Source organism: Lepisosteus oculatus, chromosome 1, assembly GCF_040954835.1.
Source record: "Lepisosteus oculatus isolate fLepOcu1 chromosome 1, fLepOcu1.hap2, whole genome shotgun sequence".
Classification (NCBI taxonomy): Eukaryota; Metazoa; Chordata; class Actinopteri; order Semionotiformes; family Lepisosteidae; genus Lepisosteus; species Lepisosteus oculatus.
Genome location: NC_090696.1, coordinates 69,502,111 through 69,526,600, shown reverse-complemented (window position 1 = coordinate 69,526,600; position 24,490 = coordinate 69,502,111). Strand labels below are relative to the sequence as shown.

At 33.7% G+C, this 24,490-nt stretch overlaps 1 protein-coding gene across 1 annotated transcript in view; it reads left to right on the top strand.

The window, feature by feature from the left end:
* Positions 1-24,490, top strand: part of LOC102683509 (phospholipid-transporting ATPase ABCA1-like) — a 310,746-nt gene that overhangs the window by 165,704 nt on the left and 120,552 nt on the right. Inside the window, exons 23-29 of the mRNA XM_069192079.1 lie at positions 3,589-3,803; positions 15,942-16,020; positions 18,131-18,333; positions 19,129-19,177; positions 20,326-20,433; positions 21,551-21,583; positions 22,198-22,337. Of these exons, the coding sequence (XP_069048180.1) occupies positions 3,589-3,803; positions 15,942-16,020; positions 18,131-18,333; positions 19,129-19,177; positions 20,326-20,433; positions 21,551-21,583; positions 22,198-22,337 (827 nt within the window). The remainder of the gene's footprint in view (positions 1-3,588; positions 3,804-15,941; positions 16,021-18,130; positions 18,334-19,128; positions 19,178-20,325; positions 20,434-21,550; positions 21,584-22,197; positions 22,338-24,490) is intronic.

Sequence of the window (24,490 nt, the reverse complement as noted above, 5' to 3'; positions counted from 1 at the left end):
TATGTGATGTAGGATTACTTAAGAGATTATCTTAACAACACCAAAAAAGTGAAAATGTTAATGTTCACCAATGCCTTTATTCTAGCCAATTACTTGTTTCCTTCTCAGTTAGTGTGTCATTGTGATTTTCTCAATATCCTGCTGATGCGTAACCTTAATCTGGGAGCACTCAAAGTAAATGGGTGTACAGACACAGAAGAGAAAGCATAATTGATTAGCAAATATTACATATCTGACACACTATGTTAGTGAGAGGGAAGGAATAGCAATCCCTGGTCATTGCTCTAATTTTAATGCAGGTGAAGCTATTTTATTTCCAAAAAATTTGATTCTGGATTTTATAACATGGCTGAAGTGATTAAAGGTTGGTTTCTGAAGATTTGGGTGTGGGTGGTAAGCAAGACTTTTCTATGTATTAACATCACATGTCCAAATGATGTAAGAGAAAATGTTCTATGTCAAAATCTAAATCAAATCTTAACTCAGGTTGTCACGTTGAAGAGATGGTGACACTGGCTGGGAATTTTAACTACACAGAAAGTGAGGCATTAGGAACAGCTCAGAACCCCACACAAGGTCAGCCACTGAATCAGTGATTATTTTAATAGCACATGAATTGGTGGACATCTGGTGAAATCTCTAACCAACTGCCAGACAGGACATATGGAGTAAAGGTTCTCCAGATCTGGAATCTCTGGCCAGATTGGATGGATTTTACTGTTATATACATCAACTAAAATTGGTCACTAATTGATGTCTTTCCAGAAGTCAATTAAGGCAACTCTGGATAAATGATGCTAACTTAATTTACTCAGTTGTCTTTACTGAATAATATGGTAAAGTATTATTCCATCACATAAAAAGTATAAATCATATTGGTATTTCTGTAGTTTTTTAAAATGTTTTAGGTTTCGGAAAACTAAAACCTCTATGGAGGGATGCACTATACAAGACACATCTTTCCTTCACTGAGGCAGTGGTATGAAGTGGCTAAGGTGCAGGTGAGATCTATTTGACAGCTGTAGATTAACATGTGACCCTTAGTGCAGCTATAGTGATGAGAGAGGTGAAGAAGAACATCACTGAGTTCTAAAGAAGTCAACAGGCAATTTCTGATGACATATTTTCGTTTTGATGACTAAACAGTGAAGACTGGCAGATTTGCACAAGTACAGGCACCAGTAACTGGTGAATGGGCAAATGATTTCCCCATTTAAAAACATAGGGTTAAGTTCTCATTTACTGTATGCCTGTGACTATAACCTTGCTCAACAAATTATTCTTTTGTGCATCTATTGTACATTTTTCATGGATTTTGTTTATAGTCTGCTGCTATAAAAACACATTTGTGTATTATAAAGACTCTATTTCCATTGACGAGAAGGTTTTCCAGACAGAATTGTGTCTGCTGTTTTTGCCTGTTGAGAACGGAGGGTAGGGCCTAATTGATATTAAAAGTACTGTACAGTTGAGTTGCTGCATTCTAACTCCAAGCAAAACAGGTTATTACAGTATATTCTTCCGACTCTGTTCAGGAGGAATATTGCTTTTGCCTTCTTTTACAAGGTGTCTGAGGGGGTGCAGTGTGACAGGCAGCTGCTATTGATAAACGTAAGTAAATTGGCCTCGTTCAGTTTACCTGCATTTTAGGAAGGAATGCTGCTTTCCTGGAACACAATGGCAGTAAGTGAGGGGGCTGAGCCTACGAGCCTGTACTGGCTTTTAGAGTCGCCTTTAATATGCAATTCAGCTCTGAGTTGCCAATCTCTACAATTGTCTAGTTTTTCTGCAATTTGGTAAGAAACAGTTCCACAAGGTTGTCCATTTACTGGATAAATAGCATACTTCTTCTCAGGCTTTAGATGTGTAGGTCAGGTCAACATGGTTTATCAGCCTGGTTTTAATGCAGATGCGGGCAGTACTGGAGTACAAGGCTTGTGTTGCTCAGTCTTTTTAGGGAAGCTAATCAAAACTCAGAACCTTCTCATTTAAAATTGCAAGCATGGCAACTTATTTATAATAAAAAAATGTTAATTCAGGGAAACTACTGTGTTTTTAGTCAAAGGAGAGCTTTTAGGTTTATTCCGTGGAGAAGGGAGGACCTGTACAGCTGCCTTTAAAAACAAATCATTATGAGGCTATCAAAGATCTTTCAGATATTCACTAAGGGGGAGGTTAGAAGTGAGGGAAGACTATAATTCCAATTGGAGTAGTCTAGATAAGCCATCATTGCAAAAATGAGTTGGAGATTTACACACAGGAAATATACTGTAGGTGTTATGAAGCGTCTTTCAGGACCCTATGCAGATGACACAATCCGGAAGGGAGTGAACACACACAGGGGGGAGACGAGGAACTGGGCTGGTGGAAGACCTGAGGGGGCGTGACGAAGGTGCTCTGGGGGGCGTGATCTAGGCGAACAGTCCAAAAGGGAGTCCTAAGGGAAGTCCAGTGCAGGCGAAGGTCCAGAGCCGGGTGATAAATCCAAGACAAACAAAACAAAGTTAAAAACCGGAGCGGAATCCAGCAAGGGGTTGTAGACAGACCTGACAAAGTTAAAAACCAGAGTGGGATCCGGCGAAGGGTCTGGGGGAAGAAAGGGGGAACGGAACCAGACACTCCAGGTCCTGGGCTTGGGCCTATGATAAGTAAGAGTTTCAGGACACCTAGGAGGTGAATGCCACACTAGCCACGGACATAGGGCGACTCAGTGATAGGTGAGCCTCCGGGAGTCCGTGTTCCAGTGCAGAGCCGGAACAGAGTGAGCGTCTGGCTCAGGGAACAGGGAGCTGGTGCACAAAATCAACAAAAAAGTGAACATGCAGGAGCACAGTTAAGGGGAAGGGACTACAATCGTGATAATAGGTATAAATTAGCTGCATTTTTATTGGGTTATGTTAAGGTATGTACTGTATAATTAATATTAGGTTAAATAGGGTGACTTATATGACGATCGTGATTGTGCTCACTGTGTTTAGAGTGATAGTCATGTCCTGGCTGAAGCTAGAGTTCATTTATTACACTCATCTAGAGGTGTTCCGGAAAGTGTGGGCAGTAAGGGAAATAGTGTAAACCATGGTCATGGGATATGGCAGACAGGCAGTTATTAACATTGTTTTATTTTTAAAATTTTATTAAGAGTTATTTGCTCTAAAAGCACTTAAACTGGTAAAACGTTTAGTACAGTATATGTTGTTTGTTAAAGTTTTTTTGTCTTTATGGTTAATGACTTGAAATTCACTGTGTGAGGCAGGTGTATTTATCCAAAAAACACTTGAGCCACTATTATTGCACACAGACACAAGACATTCAACTAATTTTGTAATTGTAATTGTACATTCTTTACATTTTATTCTCATGTGGATATTTTCATTTAATAAATGTTAAATCTTGTTAAAATTAAAAAAGACTTGAAAATAAATTAACCACATTTAAAATGACCACAATAACTCCACAGTGTTCACAAAAAGAAAGCAACATTTCTCTTTGCAATTACAGATGTTTCAGCTATAGCCCTGGTGAGTAGATGACTGGATAGATAGATAGATGTTTAAAATGTTTTTAATTATTGCAATTTATTATTTTCAGGCCGCACAATCATCCTGTCTACTCACCATATGGATGAAGCTGATATTCTTGGGGATCGTATCGCCATTATTTCTCATGGAAAGATGTGCTGCTGTGGATCCTCATTGTTTCTGAAAAAGTGCTTTGGAAGTGGATACTATCTCACTCTTGTTAAAGCAGGAAAAAACAAAACGTCAACAGAGTGCTCTGGTCTCAGGTTGGCAGAGGTGGTTAAGGTAAAATCATAAAAAAGTGAAATATTCTAGTTAAAAAACTATAGTTAAAACTATGCTTAATATATATATATACAATACATACATATATACCATCCTGCTACAAGAACATTTACATAAGATGGCCTCACTCTCTTAACTGGTCCTCATTTTTTTAACAACATTTTTATTGCATTTTCAAAAACACACAAATAAAAAATAATAAGAACAAACATCAAGACTACAATTAGCATTACAGTGTCAGCATAACCATACAGTAGAATTTCATCCAAAGCTCATGAAATACTGTAGAATACACTATAAACATATATACTATTTTAGAAAACAAGCATATTTCTGATAGTGGTGGAAATCATTTCCCGGGATTGGATAGTTTTAGGACTTGCCTTATTAATTATACAGTAATTGTTGTACATTCTTAGTTCATAGTATACTATACAGTATTTATCTACAGTAGGTCTAATATTTAGAATTTTTCTTTTCATTGCTGTGAAGTCAACAAAATTAGTAATTGGTCCTTCTTTTATAGTAGATATCACATTCATAATTTGGACATTGGGAGGCTTCCAACAGAATGAAATAATGAGTTCACATCATCCTCATTGTTTTTTTTTGTCATCACAGACATTATGCATTTTTTTATGAATGTTCTCAAAATGGTGATGTACTGCTTATAAAGAATCATTTAACACTAAAATGTTGTAACAAAAGATAGCTACAGTAAGAGCAATGTACACCTGAAAGTTACAGGCAAAATCACGTACAAAATGAGATTGGGAAAGTATCTTTTACCCTGAAGTCAGTCATTTATCTACATATTATTAATGAAAGGAAATAAAAAAAAAACTTTTATGAAATGACAAGTTTGTGCTTGCACACAGAGCCTTATAATTGTCATTCTATTCCAATCTTTCATTCTGTCCCCTTCATAAGAAGAGCAATAATACAGACCCCCAGGAATAGCAGTGGCACTGAGGCACAACCACATAGTCATGCTTGGTCTTCTGCTTCCTCCCTTGAGTATAGGAATCAGTCCCAGTAAACGCCCACAATTATGTTCTTAACAAGTTAAGACAAGATGTCAGTGATGTTAATTAGCAGAATGTGAGTAATTTAAATATCAACACATAATTATATCTTGGTGTGGTAACAGATATATGTGCATAAAACGTCTTAATGAAATGTATTAGAAACCGAAACTCTTAGCAAATTATTAGCTGCAATTTATCCCATGAAAAACATATGGTTTGAAAAAGATTTCTTTATTAGTATTTTTAAATATTGTTAACACCTTTAACTGACAAAACAAACAGTTACAAGCTGGTCTGATTTGAGCATGTAAACATGTTATTTAATTATATTATTTTGTAGTTTGGTCTGGATAAAACACTGTAATTAATGAAAATACAGTATTTTTGGAGTTTCTAACTTATCACTTTTAGTGTCCCTGTTTATCAAGTTGTGATTCTAACAGGAACAGGTACTGTAAATTCTCTCAGGAACAATTTACCAACTTAGTTAAGTTGACTACTACAAAGTAATCATCAGGGGTCCATACATTTTTCAAACAGTGAAGGTGCTAAATATAGTACGTGTTGGGGCCAGAAGTCCAGGCAAATTTGTTTTATTTCAATGATGGCATTTTTAGCTTGCTTAAATAAGATGGTGATATTACCTTGATTGGACTTCAGCAGTGAAGTGAAAATTCAGTCCTAACATTCTGCTTTGTCAAAGTATTCGCTTGACTCACTAAGTGCCAGCCAAGCACTTTGGAAATAAACACAAAGAAAACAAAAGAATTAGTGCTACACTCAGTCAGTATTAAATCAGTCACAGTTCAACCTATAAACATAAAGGGTCAGCTCATGGAGATTCAAAACAAGTTTCATGTTTTAAATATCTAAGCACATACATTGATAACAAACTGAACTTCTCAGACAACAGTTTAAAAAAAAAACAGAGATTGTTTCTCTTAAGAAGGCTGAGGAGCTTTGATGTATGCAAACAAATCCCAGAGCTGGCCTACACAAGTCTAGAAGAGAGCGTGCTCTCTTTTAACATGTCTACTTGGTATGGGAATTTTGATGTGAGGGGCACAGCCAAGATCTCAAGTATTATAAACAGAGACAGCAAAATCATTGGTCAGAAACAGAACCAGCTAATCCACATCTATACTAGGAGTGTTTACAGGAAATAGTAAATGATGCCTCACATCCACTAAACTCCCAATTTGAAAAACTACCATCCAGATGACGTTTCAGAGTACCAAAGGTTACATAGCACATTTTTAAGAAGTCATTCATTCCCAATGCCATTACTTTTAAAGCCTGATGTATGAGCTCCTTCAGAGCTCCTTGAATTGACAGCATTTATAAACATGCAGCTCACACCTGAATCTTGTGCTTCATGCTGGAATCTTATGTTTTTTTTTACAATATTGTATTGAATGATATAGTTATTTATATTATATTGATTGCATATTGTAAAATCCACTGAATGTTTTATGTACATGGTATATACACTGGTTTTATTGTTGTCTCAGTGAGGCCAAAGGGAAATTCCCATTGCATGTGGAGAATAAAACATATTCTGATTCTGATTCTGATGTGGTTCAGGTCGGGCTATGTCATTAGTTGGCAGTGAGACTGATTTCCCTAATCAGCAGAGTGCAACTAAGTTCTTTCAGTGTCAGTTTACCTTGACTCAGTGAAGTCACCCTTAGCTTACCACATTAGATGCCTGTGAGCTTGCAGCTTGTCAGACCTTTAAACGCTATTCAATATTAGTGATGTGATAACTAGTAGTAGTGTGTCTTCTGAAAGGGTTAACTTAATGTGCATCACACACATTAAATGGCAATATGCATGTATTATACTGTATATTTATGTACAGGACTACAATATGTCTGCGATGGACTGGCATCCCTTCCAGGGTGTACCCTGCCTTGCATTAGAAAATGGATGGATGGACTACAATAAGTAGATATGTACAGATGCAGCCATCTAGAATGTGCCTCAAAACTCATTTCAGCAGAAAGCAAAGTGTGGTATACTGCAGTGAGTTACAACATACAGAACTAAGCCCTTCCCTGCTCTTCCCTTTCTAGCCCTTTACTGCTCAAGGCAGATTGATAAGTGGCATGCGTGTTAAATGTTAGTGGTTTTAGCTTTATTAAAACTTTTTTTTCTTTATTTCTAAGTCTAAAGTAATAATTATTGAAAATACACCATATTTTATATGTTATATAAATATATAAAATACATAACTTACTGTAGCTATTGCTATAATATATACCACGAATGGAACATTGAACCTGGATCAGGTTTTTTAATGTGCCTGGTTTCATGGAAATTCTTAGATAATGATGACTTTCATGGAGTGACTATAAACTAATCACAATTACTCAGATTATTACCATTGCAATTCACCTTAAAGTACCACAGCTGTGTGTGGTTGTCAGAAAAACCAGTACAGTATTAAATGGTTATTAACTCATTAGTGCTTTCCTGCACTATTCATACTGTATGCATACAGTACTAGCAACAAACAATTTAATCAGGTACAATAAGAACATTGTTGAGACAGGAATATAGTTATAGTTTTGCTACCACAAATCCAACACATACAGTGTTACATACAGTATACAGTTTTATTTTAGATTTTGATTGTCAAATACCTATAAAATAGCTTGTACATAGTGGCATAAAAAACATGTTATATTTAAAAGCAAATAAACATGTAAAATAAAGGCCAGATTAAACTAAAAGTTTTAAGTAGTGATTTGAATGGCATTATCTGATATGCGTCTATAAACTTAAATTGTTAATATTGCAATTTGTTATTGAGGTATTGTCTACGCCGCTCTATATGTTAATATAATTTTAATGATCACTTGCAAAACAGTGGTGTAATTATGGTAGATGAAGGCAATGTCAAAGAACATTACTAATACTATACTATAGTTGAAGTACAGTATGGAAATCTGTGGACATTACTTCACGGGACTTTTTAACCTTGGTGGCATGCCAGAAAATGTAATTGTTTTAACCATGTATTTAATTAGTGGCTTCCTATCTCATGGAAATGTTCACCTCTAGTGTGTGTCACCATTTGTATTGGGGAAGCATAAGATAATAAACTGAGAAAAACATATTTTTTCTTAAAATTAATCAGATATATATAGTACATTGCATTAAATGGAATTAATTGGGTTTAGAAAGCCAACACAATTCCGTTTTCCATTACACCTCAGAGTGGCGTTTATAAACACTTAGGTGGCTTTACAGCATAAAAGCTTTTGGTTGTGGTTCTTCAGACAAGAAGAGTGTAAATAAAAGAGTGCAGCCCATACCAAGTTTCTTCTCACCATGAGGAGACGATACAACCACCCAGACGTGAAACAATCCATCCAGTGCTATATCAGAAAAGTTATGCTTTAATTAATACACGTAACGTAACAAAGCACTTCATCAACCTTGGTGGACCTTAATTTTATCAACTACCAAGAAGAAAGAAGTGCAGCATCAGATTATTCAAAAAAATAAAAATGCCATGATGTGCTGCTGCCTGGAATATCATGGTGTCTACAGTGGTATATCAACTGACACCTCATGCATTCTAGGTGGCTGCATCTACTGTGTACAAAGTTTGACAAAACTATTTTAGTTTTCATCATCACAGAATAAAGTTTACATCACTACATTTCACAGTCTCTAATCCTGCATTTTACAGTTTTAAGGACAGTTCTCTTACATTTACTATGCTCTTTCACTGTTACATAATTGGTTCTCCCTATTTCTTGTATGACATTTGTTTCTGTATCCTGGATTTTGGTTAACTTTGATAATTAGTAGCATAAGAATAGTGTTTTCACTGATTGATGAGTTGTTTCTGACCTCTTCCAGTAGTACGTTCAACTCCTGGTCTATGATAATTCATGTTGCTCCTTGATTGGTTCTGGACTGCTGTGCCAATTTTACACTTCTGACAAGGCTCGCTGGTCACTCAATCGTGCCCATCTGTTCTCTTAAGACAATCCTTCCTCACATATTGCCTTTATATCAGATTCTACATATTTTATGGCATGCTTCACACAAAATGAGACCTAGCTTGCTTAATTTTAAATATTATTTTAATTAATAGGGCTGAAAAGAATTGCTGTGCATTTGTAGCTTCCACATTCCATTTCAAGGTTTCTGGTCTTTGTCTGCAGTTTAGAGAATGATACCCTGTTACATGAAATACAGTTTAATTTGATGTCACATACATAATTGTGCTAATTTTTTAAAGCATTTAGTTGTAAGCATTATGTAGGATAAGATCATGTCTTGAATTACAGTCCTAAGATTTTAGTTTCAGAATGCATGTCTTTGTTGAATACAGACATTGCTGAGGTACAGTATGACGTCAGTATTCAGTAACCATTTTAAAGAGTTCAACAATATTATGAATGATAAGCATATACTGTAATACAATCATGCAATCAAATATTACATATAGTATGTGTGACAACAGCAACACAATCTTAAAATATCAAGAATTGCATAAATTCTGTTGTGGAACTGTGTATTGTAAGATTTGTGCAAAATCCAAAGTGTTTCCAAATGATCAGTGCCATGATATTCAGTCAGGTGCCTGTAAAGTTAAAACATCTTTAGTTTAAGATGACAGCTTTAAGGCCCCATTCTTTGTTGCTACATTTTGTGACTTTTAAGTCTTTTAAGCCAAAGCTACAAGAACATGATAAATACCTTTACAGTATATAACTTGTACAAAATATTTTTACTTTACCATAATTGACAGTTCTCTTATATTTACTTTTTTTATTAAAGATTACCATAAGGATGATATTTTTTCAGAAATTGCAATACGTTGGGTATGTTTTGTACAATAAAAGCATAACCTAACTATGTGGGGTTAATGATCAGTACACATCCATCCATTTTTTAAACTCTTTATCCCATACAAGGGCAGGTTTAGACCAGAGCCTACAGTATGCTGGCAAGCAATGGGCACATAGCAGGAAACACCCTAGGCAGGGTGCCAGTCCATTGCAGGGCACACTGATACAAACACACACACACACCTCACACCAGGGCCAGTTCTCCTAGAAAGCAAATTAACAAACCATGTCTTTGGACTGTGGGAGGTAACTGGAGCACCCAGCAGAAATCTACGCAGACACGGGAAGAACAGGGGAGAATTGACCCAGCTCCCTACCGCTGTGAAGTGGTAATGCTATCCACGCTGTCACCATTCCACCCTTATGATGAATATACTGTAAATATGCTGATATACACATGAACAACATTTATTATAATTCATCTACAAAGAACACTAAATTGCAACACATTAGGTCTACTTTGATATGCATACACTTTGCAGTTCTAGTAATAGCCATAAAAGATTTTTTACAACACTATCTTATTATATTATTTCTTTAATATATTTAATTTTTTATAATTGCCAGAACTCAAAGGATTATACAATTTGTATAAAATAATTTCTTTAAATTTGACTGTTATAAGGTAATATGTTTTGCTGAACATATTATTAATGTATGGCATTGGGCGAACATAGCCTTGCATAAAATTAATGTCTCACTATTCTCATACAACTAATCTGCATCAGTGACTCATAATTAATGCTGAATATTCAGCAATGTTCACAGGTTAATAGTGCTTTCAGAGATGAAATAACATGCCAAAAGAGTCTGTTTGTTTTTGACATGTTTCCTACTTACAAATGTAATTCTGATAATAACAGGCTGTCTTTAAAAATCTGTGACTTTGACTATTTAGGAATGGGATGGATCACTAATAATTAAGAAAAGTATTATTTTTGCAGTGATCACTTTAGTCTTATACGCCTGCAAACTAAATTTTTACAAGCAATCCTACTGATTTTCTTACAAAAAAATACCTGAAGATAAATTCTACTATATATATATACTGTATACTGTAGTGTACTGCATTCCTTTATAGAAAACATTTATTTTGTCTGGTTAACAGCAGTATCTCTAACAAAAAGAAGGCTATGTTTTATTGTGAGATGTAAACTAAATTACAACTCACAAGTAATGGCCCAATGAGGTATGGTGGCACAGTTCCAGTGGTGCTACATGGATTTGGATTTTGGATGTTCTCCTTGTGATTGTGTGGGTTTTCTCCACATGCTCCAGTCCAAACACATACTGGGAGTTTAATTGGCTTTTGGGGAAATTGGTCCTGGTGTGAGTGTGTGTCTGTATCTGTCTGCCCTGTGATGTACTAGTGTTCCAGGTTCATCCTGCCTCATTGCGTGCCTGTTGCTTGCTAGGAAAGTCTCCAGCCTCTTGGTGACCCAGTATTATACTGCAGAAAGCAGTTAGAAAGTGGGTGGGTGGAATTAGTGGTCCCCATCAAAAATCACACTACTGTACATTGTCATATATGTGGCGCAAAAATTTATTTCTAGTAAATGGCAATTACAGGATCCTTAAATGATAGGGACATTGAAATTAACATCAACCAAAACCATGTTTTATCATTTTAATAAAAAGTGATGAAAAATAATAAATATTTGCTTTTAGTTTGTGTGGTTACAACTATTGAAATTCATTGCAGTGCCTTCATGCAATTTTCCTTATTCAACTGATGGGAGTCCTTCTCAGCAAGTGAAATCTCTTACACCTTTTTGCAGCGTGATACTAATTGTTATGAGGAAAACACTTGATCCAGATCTTTGCAGAGCTTTGCACACTTAATTGTAATCAATAGGAGTAAATGAATGAAGTGCATGGTGGCCAGGAGGGCTGCAGCAATTACTATTTATCTGAGGGCCATCTGTTGGGAATTGGATAATTTGTTAAAATAATAATTTATGGAATTGTGCATGCATCTGCCTTTATGGGGCTTCTCTTTTCTTAGAGTTAAAATAATTAAAAGAAACATTCAGCTTGTGTGTGGATACCCACAACTGTCCACTGTTTCAGTTCTTCAGCTAAAGTACGAGTAGATTGAATTGTTCTCATAAACAGCTTTCAGAAAAAAAAATGAGTATGTTAATTCAACCTTTGGGAATAAAATGCAGAGTTAAACTTGCTGCATAAACAAAAGAAGAATATACCATGTGCAATGACATGATAGCAAAAAATAATGATGTCATCCCGATTGCAATGAAAGAAATACAAGGAAGGCTTAAGATTTATTTATGATAGTCCAAAATGGTATGAAAACTTTTTATTAATAAAATATTGTTTGTATGAATCAGTTTAATGACCAATAACGGATGCTTATACTGCTTAGTAAATACAGTATAAAGATATCTGGGGAAATTCAATACCATAATTTTTTACAAGTATAAATGTCTTTTCCCTACTAATGACATTTCAATTAATCAAAAGATTAATCTTTCCCTCTAAGAAAAAAAATAGATTTTTTCCTAAAAATATTTCATTTAGAATTTTATTTAAAGGGCATTAAAAAATGTGTATATCACAACTAGATGGTTTTCAAAGTTTTTTTTTATTATTCCCATATAGTTTATTGACAATTTCACTTTAGAATAAGCATTTTAAATATAGCAATACACATTAGGAGCAGTAGAACTATTTTTTCCTTATTTACTCATTATTTTTTGCATGTTCAAAAGAAAATATCAACCTTTCAAAATTGAGCAATTCAGTCAATTATTACTGTATATATCACTTTAATGCATTTCGTTAGAGATAAAACACTAAAATGTAACCCCTGAGTTTGAAACATTCTATTACAGTGGTCTTGTGCAAAGACAAATAACTACAGAGGAATTAATCTATGATTCAGCGCCAATACTGACATTTAACTAGAGCCAAGGCCATTTATCAGCTGATAATGCCTACTGTGAAGGGTATTAATGCTAGAATAAACTGATTTTTCTTTGTAACTAATTTTTTTCTGGGAAATACGTACAGATTTTTCCCTTTTTTCAGTGTGGAGCTTGAAACTAATAGTATAGAGCAGACAGTCAAATATTTATTGTTATGTATCCTTAAACCTTAAAAATCTAATAAACCTAATAGTCCAGCTCAGATGACATACTGTAAATATATTTGTAATATTGTGAGTGTTATAATTTCCAAACATGTAATTAAATAAATTATTTTGCATTTCCTGAAAATATTTGTTTTTGTTCTTTTTTTTTCTTAATATTCTATTTCTCCAGGACCATTTTTAGATTTTTGAGCTAACACACTGCCTTTTTGCTTACTGCTTCTGAAGGTCAAGAGACTTTTTGTTCTTAATAAAAACATGAACTAGTAGCAGTCCGAATATTGCCCTATGTGATGAAGTACTTTTTGCCTTCTGCCCATCTTGTAAGGTGTCACAATCCCAAAGGAAGACACACATGTACAAGTGTGAACCCTTTAATGAGGTTCCCAGAAGGCCATTCTTTCTGAAAAAAAAATTGAGACAGAGGATTTGACCCTGAATAAATTTATTTTTCAACATAATATTTAAGATTTAAAAAGCAACTAAGTTTAAAATAAATAAATAAATAAATGTTAATGATGTCAATGATGTGTATGTCAGAAAACTTCCGGCATACAGTACACTGTTAAAATGCATTACAGTACATAGGAAATAGAGATACAGAACAATGTGATGCAGTACCTTCTTTGGTTTATGGGTTTGGGTGAAAACAATGTAAGAACCAGAGTATCTGCCTTTTGTGTTGCTGATTTGTACTGAGATCAGTCAGAGCTGGACTAAATCTTTGAATTTAGCCCTTAAGTGGAGAAAGACGAAATCTTTGAATTCAGTCAAAGTAGCATGAAAAATATGTCTGGGTTTGGTCTGTGTAATTTGAGATATTCTTATCCACAGAAAACATTTAACTATAAGACTCACTCAGGCAGAGGATAAAAGAAATGTACAGGTGCAATGTAGTCCCAGTTGAGAATCAACAGAATACTTACTGTATAGATATCAATAGTTATAACATCTTTTGCACTTAAAGTAATCAGATAATATTTTTAATTAATGAAAATTCATGCCTGTTTCATGTATCTTTTTATACATTGTAATACAATCATGAAGTATTTGAGTGTTTAAAAAATACAGACTTAATATACAGTATTAATTAATACTATAAGTATCTTACACATTCATTACACATCCTGTTAAAAGTAAGGTACTGATCAAGTATTTTAACAAGTTTGCACTTTACTGTGTTGATGACAAACCACCTTTTATTATTTGTATAACTATGGTATTCCATACCTAGTGATGAAAGGCTTAGTGATGAAAAAAGTGACTTATTTCTTTCTGCTTTCAATTTGGATATTTATTTTTTTTGTTATAATTTGATTTTTTCCATTTCCTTCAGTTTGTGTTCTTGTTTCTTCGCTTTTCAGCTGATCCATGGCTTTATTTTTTTTTACTTACTATTTTGATCTTTCTTGAAATGTTCTGTATCGTCTTGGTAGAAACCAAAGATATCCTTCAGGTATTAACTGCTTGAATCCTGGCTGAAATCCAGGATATAGTTCCGTGTGCTGATGTCACACATTTGCTGTAATACTTTATACACGTGCACAACAACATCAACAAAATATTTCAAAATGTTCAAAATATTATCAATTATTGTTTGCAGTATTAATCTGTTTTTTTTTTTGGACTTATTGTTGAATGATTGCAAAATGATGAATGATATCAGAAGCATATTTGACATCTTGAATTTTCCAAATGTGTTTAGTGGCACCAATCTTCAGCCTTCATAGTGCTTTCTGGGGTTTTTTGTTGGGGATATGTGAGTGAAATTAATACATTAATTTAAATTAATAATACATAATAAGTGAAATGAAGATCTTTCATATCTCAATCAATTCAATTTGGTGTAGGTCTGAAATATGTTTCAAGGCTTTTTGGCTTCCACAGAATTATGACTTAATTATGACCTACAGTTTGTACTGTAACACTTACATACTGTATACTTTATTCAGCACAGCCATTAGAAAATAGAAATAATGATACATCATTTCCGCTTCTCCACCAAAATAAGAAAACAAGCACAGTGATAAGTCCAATTATATATTACAGTAAATCTCCTAAACTGCCAATTTTATTTTTGCAGAGTAGAATGAGAAGTAAAAGACCATTATCAAAAACATTATTGCAAAAAATATTTTAATACATTTTACTTAAAATCTGTTCTCAAATAAATTAGATTGTATTACCTACAGTACATAATCTACAGTGTATACTGAATTTTTCATGTTGATAGGCATTTGAAAAAGTTTAATTTAAAAAAGCTCTCTAGGCAGTTACTGATGGAATAATTCCCACTGTGACAATCACATATTTATGCTTATACATCATTTATACACATTTATAGTTGTGTACTGTATAAAAATATGATTCAAGCATGTTAGACTCCAGTGCACTCAAAATCAAGTAATCACAAATTTTAAAATCTAAAATAAAAGATATGCATTACTCTATGAATACATTAAAAACAAAATCTATAAATCTGTGGTTTATTCTGGTAAATTAATTACCAAAGGCTATCAGGTGGTATTTATATTTTAACACCACAGGCACATTAAATTGTTTCCTTATATAATAATTGCTCTGATGTATACTTATTTCTCAAATGGAATCACATTGAAAGGCCTTTTTACTCCCTATTGTTTTCACACACCTTCACAAAGAAAGGTGACACCAAAAACATCAAATCGTGAAACACGAGTACCAACTCTAGCTTAAGCAAACCATACGAATACCAAAAACCTCCTTTGTTAAAAAAAGAAAGACAATAATGAATGAAGAGTCCAACATGCATGGTTACATAATTAGTTACTGGGCTAAAAGAATAACAAAAAGATAAGACTTTTCCCCATTTGTACATTAGGTGAATAACGAACAAATAGTTACAGATGAATACAACTCTTCATTTTGTTTCTGGACACTTTAATCAACCTGCCTGCATGTTTGGATCAATCAATTTCAACAATTACTTCCATTCATCTTCGTCTTGCCATTCATTCTGTGGCAGCCAGGGGAGCACAAAGTAATTGAATTTAGCTGGAATCTAATACAAGGACAAATTGTGACATGTTGTGTATAATCAGTTTGCAAGTACTGCTCTGATATAGTTTTCTTTTTTTTACTTTTCCACCAGGAGAACGATGACGTTTCCCACAGTGGCAGCTCAGATGAAGGGATCGGGAGTGAAAGTGAGAGCATTCAGGACATTTCAGGTTAGTATATACTGAAGGTGAGAAGTATTGTACTCAAAAGAGCAGGCAATACAGAATTTTATTATAAACCTCAATAATTAATCAAGCTAATGAAATACCATTGTAGCCTCACTGAAAAAAAAACAAACATTTACAGTAGCACAAAACACCTTGGAAAAGCAAATGTCTAAACCTTAGGGAATAATGTCAAAACATTTATCACAATATTGTCACAGTTACAATGTATGTTTCACTCAGTGTTGCAGAAGTGTTTCAAAAGTCATCTTAAAATTTGCATTGAACACAACTTTATTTGAGACTATCCAAAAACATGTTAATCTCTTGTAAAACTAATTTGCAATGCAACATTCCTGAAACACTAAAAAGACCTGGATATGACAATTATGTTCTATTTTTTTTCTGGGATGATGAGAGTCTGTTTTAAAAATAAGAAGTTAATCAATGCACATTTGTTTTTATCTATTACATACGTAACATGATCTTCCCTTTCATGGTCCCTCAAGGATTTTATTACAACGTGAAATAATGACGATATGTCTTATTAACAAACAAAAATGCAACAGATACTTGCTTTAACCTGAGTACTACCAATACTTGACATCTACATCATTTTTAAATATTTTATAATTCACAGTATGAAGATAATGATAATGATTTCTGCTGATGGGAAATTTGCTTTGCAGGCACATACAGCAAAAACATAACAGAACATATAGTATTTTGACAACACTATATACAGTTTTGATTCTCTTTCTGAATTTTTTTACGTATAACAAAGGCATCCAAATGCAAATGTACTGCCACCACTCTGTTCATAGCAAAATAATATTTGGTATGCAGATCTTATGGCTAATTTTTCGTTCTATTTCTTCAAATTAACCACTAAACTGTAAGTTTTTGTAAACAAAATGCTAAAAAGTTATAATTTATCTTTGAGGTAATTAGGCCTCAAAACATTTTAAACTCATTGCAATTATAAAGATTTGTTTTCTCAATTTTAAAATTGAATGCGTTAAAAACCAGGAAGCCTGACAAAATCCTACTAGACAGAAAAACAAACATTGGGACATATAATCCTGTAAATTTGTGACTGTTAATCCCTGCATCAACCAGGATCAACTGCTTTTTTTGTATACTTCTAAATCTTCTTATAAACTGCTTCACTGATTAAATTGAAATTTTGACTTGAAAGTTGACTCCAGTAACCACAGAAGGTTAGTAAATTTTCTGCCTCAGAGGTTTCTTAATTTTGATTTCTTAATTAAATTCTTAAAAATCTTCATTTTTATATGCTTGCAGCTGTTTCAAGAAATGTAGTTCATCATGCAAATTGCTCCTGCTCATAAACTGTTCAACTAATTAACTCCAAATTGAATAGTTGTAATTGTACCTATAGGTAGGATATGGTCACATACAGTATAAACTGTACTCTTTTAAAACATTGGGCCAAACAAAAAGCAAAATGAACAGTAGAGATATACAGTCAAATTCTATACAGTTAAATTCCATGCAGTCATGTATAACATTTATAGAGGTGTTAAGCTAATATCCTATAATGGAGTAGTAAGGCCTTATGTTTAATCTTTTGGTGGTTTTGTGAAAATGTACTATTCTGGTCACCACGTTACAGAAAAGACATTGCTGCTATGGAATCAGAGAAGAAGAACCAGAAAGATTCCTGTGCTCAAAGGACATATACACAAACTGACAAGCTGAAAAGAACTGAACCTTTTTAGTGCTGAAAAATGATTACTTTGATATAAGTATTCAAAAGCACTATCAAAGTCAGTCTAGTGGTAATTTCAGAATCTATACAAAGTGAAGGAAACCAGAGATTCTTTGTGGAAACAGGTGATAATTATAATAGAGAGAGATGTACAGTACATGCAGTATCTGGAACAAGCTACCTGTATTTTTTAAACCTACAACATTTACAAGAACACTACATTAGTACTTTCTCCTTTAGGGTTTGCTTTTGTATGTAGATATACACCACCTTCAACTAAACAACCATGCAAAATGTTATGATTAAAGGTACTTCAAATAACTGTCTTGCATTATCACCTTATTGACAAATTGGGAAGGTATCAATACTCGTCATTTTTTACAGGCATAAAGAATCTGAATACTCTAATTAAGAAGCATGTGCCTGAAGCACGTTTTCTTGAGAGCATTGGCCAGGAGATAACCTACATTCTTCCATACACTGGGGCACAAAACGGCACCTTTGCTCAAGTTTTTAAAGAGCTGGAACTGGAAATGTCAGATCTGGGCATAAGCAGCTATGGAATTTCAGATACCACTCTTGAAGAGGTAACATAATGTACAGTACTACTACTACTACTTCTACTACTACTACTACTACTACTACTACTACTACTACTACTACTAATAATAATAATAATAATAATAATAATAATAATAATAATAATAATTTCACTATTCTACAATCTGACATCTGGGATGACTTCCACTATCCCATTGTTTTCAGATGGTTTGTTTTATTTGGATTCTGCTGTCAATGATTTAAAATTATTTAATATAATCAAACACTTTACATTTTGTTTCTCTTAAAAAGGTCAAATGAACCATTATATGACACCATGAATGATGACATGAAATGAGTGTTTCTAACCTTTTTTTTTCATACAGTAATTGAAATTAATTCAGCCTTCCAAAGATGACTCCCATCCAGGCTGTATTCCTGCCTGGAGCTCTGTGTTTCTGGGATTTGGGGTGACTAGACCCTACAGCAGTTTTTTGATAATTAATGCCTAAAAATGAAAGACATTTTTAAAGTGGGTTAAAGGCTACATTCTTTATGAAGCTGAATTGAAAAGACTGAAGTCTTGTAAGAGAAAAATGTTATTACAGTACATCTTCATCATTATGTAAAGCTCACATGATTAAGGTTAGACACATTCTATCAAAATAGTTTTTACCACTTCACTTGCAACATTTTGAATTTGACAATTGTACTATCCCATTCTTGTTCAATCATATTTACCAGAGTTGTGTTCTATCCATCCCCCATATATTATTATTCGAATGTTGCCATTTTCAAACTTTTAAATGCTGTATGTATTAATAATGTAATAAATTTAACAGATATTTCTGAAAGTGGCAGAGGATACTGGTGTTGATTCTGAAACACTAGGTAAGTAAATCTTCAATCAACATTTTTATTATTAAGGGATTAACATTTAAAACACTTACAGTAAATGCCTAAATTCCCTTTGCTTCTAATGCAGATATACAGTAGATGCTTAAGTGTTGAGCATTGCACTCTAGACATCACCAATTTGTGTGGGCATCATCAGTAGACAGCAGAGTTCAGGGTTTTCCATATTGTAGTGCACAACTACTGTACCTGAGTACTTTCAGGGTTTGTAAGTAAGGACTCAGTCAGGATAACTTCAGCTGTGAGTTGGTGGGTGACTGTTAGCCTGACATATTGTCAGCACTAGTTACTGTAGATCACTGCCATCAGTGATAATTATCTGCAGTTACAATGGAACATGCAGTACTGGCTGGCTTTGATGTGTGCTTCTGTGACATTTTTAGGGTTGTAGAGTTACAAATGAGATGATTAACAATTATAATTATAATCATATCACAAAATTAATTAGTGCAATATTTTCCTCATTTGTTTTAATATCTAAAAATACACAAATATTACCGTTACAGACCTGTACATTTCTCATGATGGGTTTGTGTGTTTTAACTTATATAAATTACATTTGTAAAACCAGAAGCAAATTTTGCCTTGGAGCAAAAATCTTTGAAAACCTTATTATACATTTTTAAAGATACACTTTGACTACAAAAACATTTTAATGAGGTAGTTGTGTAAAATGCTAGTGCTCATAAGTTTAATTCATTTCTGTTTGAATGTTCAAGGCCTTAAAGTGGTTCATAGTCAGTCTATATGTTTTACATTTCTAGACTTTTCAAATACATATCACTTCATTATTTCTATTCATAGCAATAATTAGTAGGCAATCTGTAATATGCAAATGCAGTAAAATTGTGGTTCTCAACCCTAGTCCTTAGGGACCACCGTGTCTGCTGGTTTTAGCTTGAAATCTCAAATGTTAATTGATGTCTTTAATAATTGTGCATCCTTTCTTTGATACTTAATGCTAGTGTATAGAAATTGCCATATTTTTGTGTTTTGTAGTTTATAAAATGATAGGTTATATTATGTTCTAGAAATCAGTGTTCTAGTTTTATAATGCAGTATTTATTTTTTCTGAACTAATCAGTGTTCCAGTTTTATAATGCAATAAATGCATTTTTTTGTAGAAACAAGTGAAACATTTGTAAGAGACTGGAAGAGGACTTCAAGGGAATCTAAACGCAACAGCATTTCCAATGTTGGAAAAAGTTCTGAGCAGCTAATTAGCAGCAGTGGTATGAATATTACATTTTGCCTTTCTGTTGTACATTTGTAGCATACAGTAGCTACAAAGAGAACCTTTCTTTAAAAACTCCACTTCCATCTCATGGCTTACTAGTTGATAGTAATGCTTTTTTAAAATCTCAATATACTTTATATATCTCCCTAAAAAATATTTAGAAAAGGAGGTTAACAAATGGTTCAATCTAGAGTATAAAGATGTTTACCTATGCACAGGTTTGGCTATATGATTCAGGAGTAGCAGTTTCAAGCCTGAACTACAGTATGTCACCAGTTTACTGAGATTGTGATTCACCAAGTAGCAGCCTAGTATTGGTTGTGTTTCTCTGAGAGAAAGGTTTTTATAAGTCATGCTGGTCTTGTTTAGCTCATGCCCTTAGCAAAACAGCAAACCCTGTGGCCTGTGAATCACCTTTATGTTTCCAGTGTTGTCAATGATGGACATATTTATCTTATAATTTATTTATAATCTCTGTTATGGGGCTATGGTGCTTATGATGTGTAAAAAAAATGGCATGAAGGTGGTCAGAGGCATATGTTAAAAACATATAATTGGTTATGCCAAATCAAGTGGGTGTAACAAAGATCATTGATTTTATTTAAAGAAATAGATTTGGTAGGTTGTGGTTTGAATTGTGGATATAAGTAATGCAGTCTCACGAAAGATTACTTTTATCTTTACTCATCTGCTCTCAAACTGAATATCAGTAATTGCATTATACATTACAGAATAATTCAGACATTTGACAGATTTCGATTTATGCAATGGAAGTCCTAGATTTGTTTCGGTCAAATGGTCAAAAGCTTGTGCAATATCTGAAAATAACAGGAAATAAGTTCTAATGCAGCAATGTTGTAATTACAATCTCAGTTATCGTGAAGCACATGCTCATTTTTAATTGGAACAATACTCATGATATTCCTGGTAAAATCAACATACATATCTGAGACACTGTCACAGCCTTCTTGCTGATTTTATAATTTTATTTTTATGCAAATGTTTGAATTAGTGCACTTATTTCTATTATTTCAATATGAACATCATGTATGTAGTATTGTTAATTTTATCTAAGTAACCAAGGTTTTATTTTTTTTTTGCCACCGATGAAGAGGGAAAGGGGAGATTCACAAATAGAGTTCAAGGTACAGTATGTGTTTCAAAAAGTTAAAGGGGAACTGCTCATCCCAATTATTCAGTTATGCATAACATAATAAACTTTTTTAAAGTACCGTAGGGTCACGACTTTGTCGCAGACTGCTGCTTGATTACTAGATAATAGGACCACTTCAAGTCACCGAAAGTTTTGCTGCCTTGTTTGGAATCGCAGATGACAGCAATATGGCGCTGTGCATACCTGGAAATTTTAACTATTTCCTGATGCACACATTTTCTGATGTGGCTCAGATATAGAAACTACCTCTTGACATGTTCAGTGAGTCCAGGAAGAGATGGTATGGGAATTGCTGGTGTCCATGTTAGATGATCCTGCAGCTGTAATAGCTACAGTATCTGCCTTGTGCTACTGTTCGGATACTGTTGTTCATTCTGTAAACACAACATGCTTCTGATTATAACTTTAAGACTCCGCAGCTGTATTTGATCCCCACTCTCAGAGCTAAGGCTTAAACTGCCAGAATTTGTCAAAACAATGATTGAATTCTATTTATCTGTCATTGTTTTAATAAGGGTCTTTTTGCTATAGATTTTCCTGAGTAGAATTCTAGTTAGATTGCTTTTATTTGTGTTTACTTTTCAGATTCTGAAAGACCCGATGGCCTGAAGGGGAAAGGTTCATATGTCATCAGTGGGTGGAAGCTGATTCGCAGGCAGTTTTTAGCACTTTTCATTAAAAGGTTTCACCACGCCCGCAGAAGCCGCAAAGGACTTATTGCACAGGTATGGCGAGGATAGTTTGATTAGCATTTTGGTTGGAAAACCATGGTTTGATAGCCATTTTACCCTGAACTACACTTTGGTACTTCATGTTTTATAGGGGTATGTTCTTGCTGAAGCATCACTCCTTCACCTAGAATGCAACTAAGATAGATTTGAGGAATTAATTTGTGCCTGAAATGTTATTCAACTATAGTTCAAAAGAATGTCAGAGATAAGTACAGTTACCCATTCCCATTCTCTGGTAGACTATAAAGTGTTCAAATATTTTTGGTTATATGTGATAGCCAAAGTTGCAAATACTGCATTAAGTGCCGAGTGTTTATTGTATTATTTTACCAGCTTCAAAGCATTTTAAAACTTTTAATATTTGTGATTATGTGTTGTATTATTTCATGCTTGCAATTGGTTAGCTATTTATATTTGTATCTTAATCCAGAAATGTTTTTAAGTTATTTCATTTTTCTTTTGTACCTAACTGAATAATTAATAATCTGGGAAGGATTTAATTCCAGCCTTTTTACTATGAACATTTGGGTATTTTGCCTCTAATTGTATGCATTAAACAAATCAACTGCACCTGAATTCACTCTTCTGGTATAGAAAATAATAATCTGAAGATTGAGTAGGATTAAACCTTTGCATAAGCAACGTATTTTACTTCAGGTGCACTGACCTTAATAATCATCAATCAAAATGAATGGTGCCCTTGTCTAATATCAGTAGAAGAGATACAGTAAGCAGTTATTAGTTCAATAAAAGTACATACTGCATCAATGTGTTAATGGCATACAAAAAACATAAAGTTATCAAAGATTTTCTCCAGTGTCCAATAATTAGCTATTATGTTTGTCTTTTTGTACTATAATTTCAACCTTTAGGCATATCTGGATTGTGGAAAACAATTCCTGAGGCAATTGTGGAGCTATCGAATGAATTTAAAATGTAAATAGCACTCAGTAATAGCATTCAGTTCCTTGAAACCCTAAACTATAGTACACACTCTGATTAAGCAGCATATACACTATATAGCTGGCCATTTTGATAAGGTATACCATTTTTATTTTCCTTTACTTCTTAACAGAAGCTGATTTTGTGTTGTGTGCTGATTTGTGAAGATGCATTTTGTTGATTCAGATATGATTAACCTCAAGAGATTACTCCTGCCTATAATTTATTTGCTTTGCACAGGTCAATAATAATAACAGCTGTAATAACAATATTTACAAACAGTTATAACAATGTTATAACAATAACAACAACATCATTTTTAAAAAAACTTGCAGAAATAAAGCATAAGAAATTACTGTCACTGAAAAATAATTACCATTTTGCAGAGAATATTGTGTCAGAATACAAAACTGCTTAAAATAATATTTATATTCTGCCTTCTCTGGTATGGTATCTGTTTTAGGTATAAATATAACAGACAATTAAAATTAAATAAAAACAATCTAATGGAATTTTAAAAAAATAAAGAAATGTGCAGTTCATCTAGTTCCACAAATGTAGACCCAGTAATGGTACCACACATCTCATACATGTCAGATGTAGAACATAAGAATGACATTAAAAGAAATGTACTGTCATGCAATCGCTGTATAACATAAACATTATTTTTCTTTAGCCCTTTTTGAAATTCAAGAATTAAATTAATTAACATTTTAATTTCCTATTAAAAATAGTAATTATCAATAGCCTTATTCCTTGGGAGTATCTGGTGTAAACTTTTGAAATTATATTCTAAGATATCCATACATTAATTTATACATTTTGATAAAGCTTATTTCTTATATGGGTCATGGCAAACCTGAGGCTATCCTGGTAGTACAGGGTGCAAAGGGTGCATCTTGGATAGGACACCATCCCAGGACACATGTACACACACTAGCATGCCAGTAGACAGATTGACGATTATGATTCAAATGCTGCTCACACATTGGCCAAGAAAGCTTCTATGACTGATATTCTGACTGGTCTGAATTATTATTTAAGCAATAGATATTCTGTGTCATGATATGTATTCCCATGATTCAGTGCCTAGATCCATTGCTGCAATATTCCAGCCCTAAAAAACACATTGTGGAGATATTTTGAAGCAGCCAAATATGACACAATAACATAATATGTTAGAAATATGTTTAAATGATTTTAAT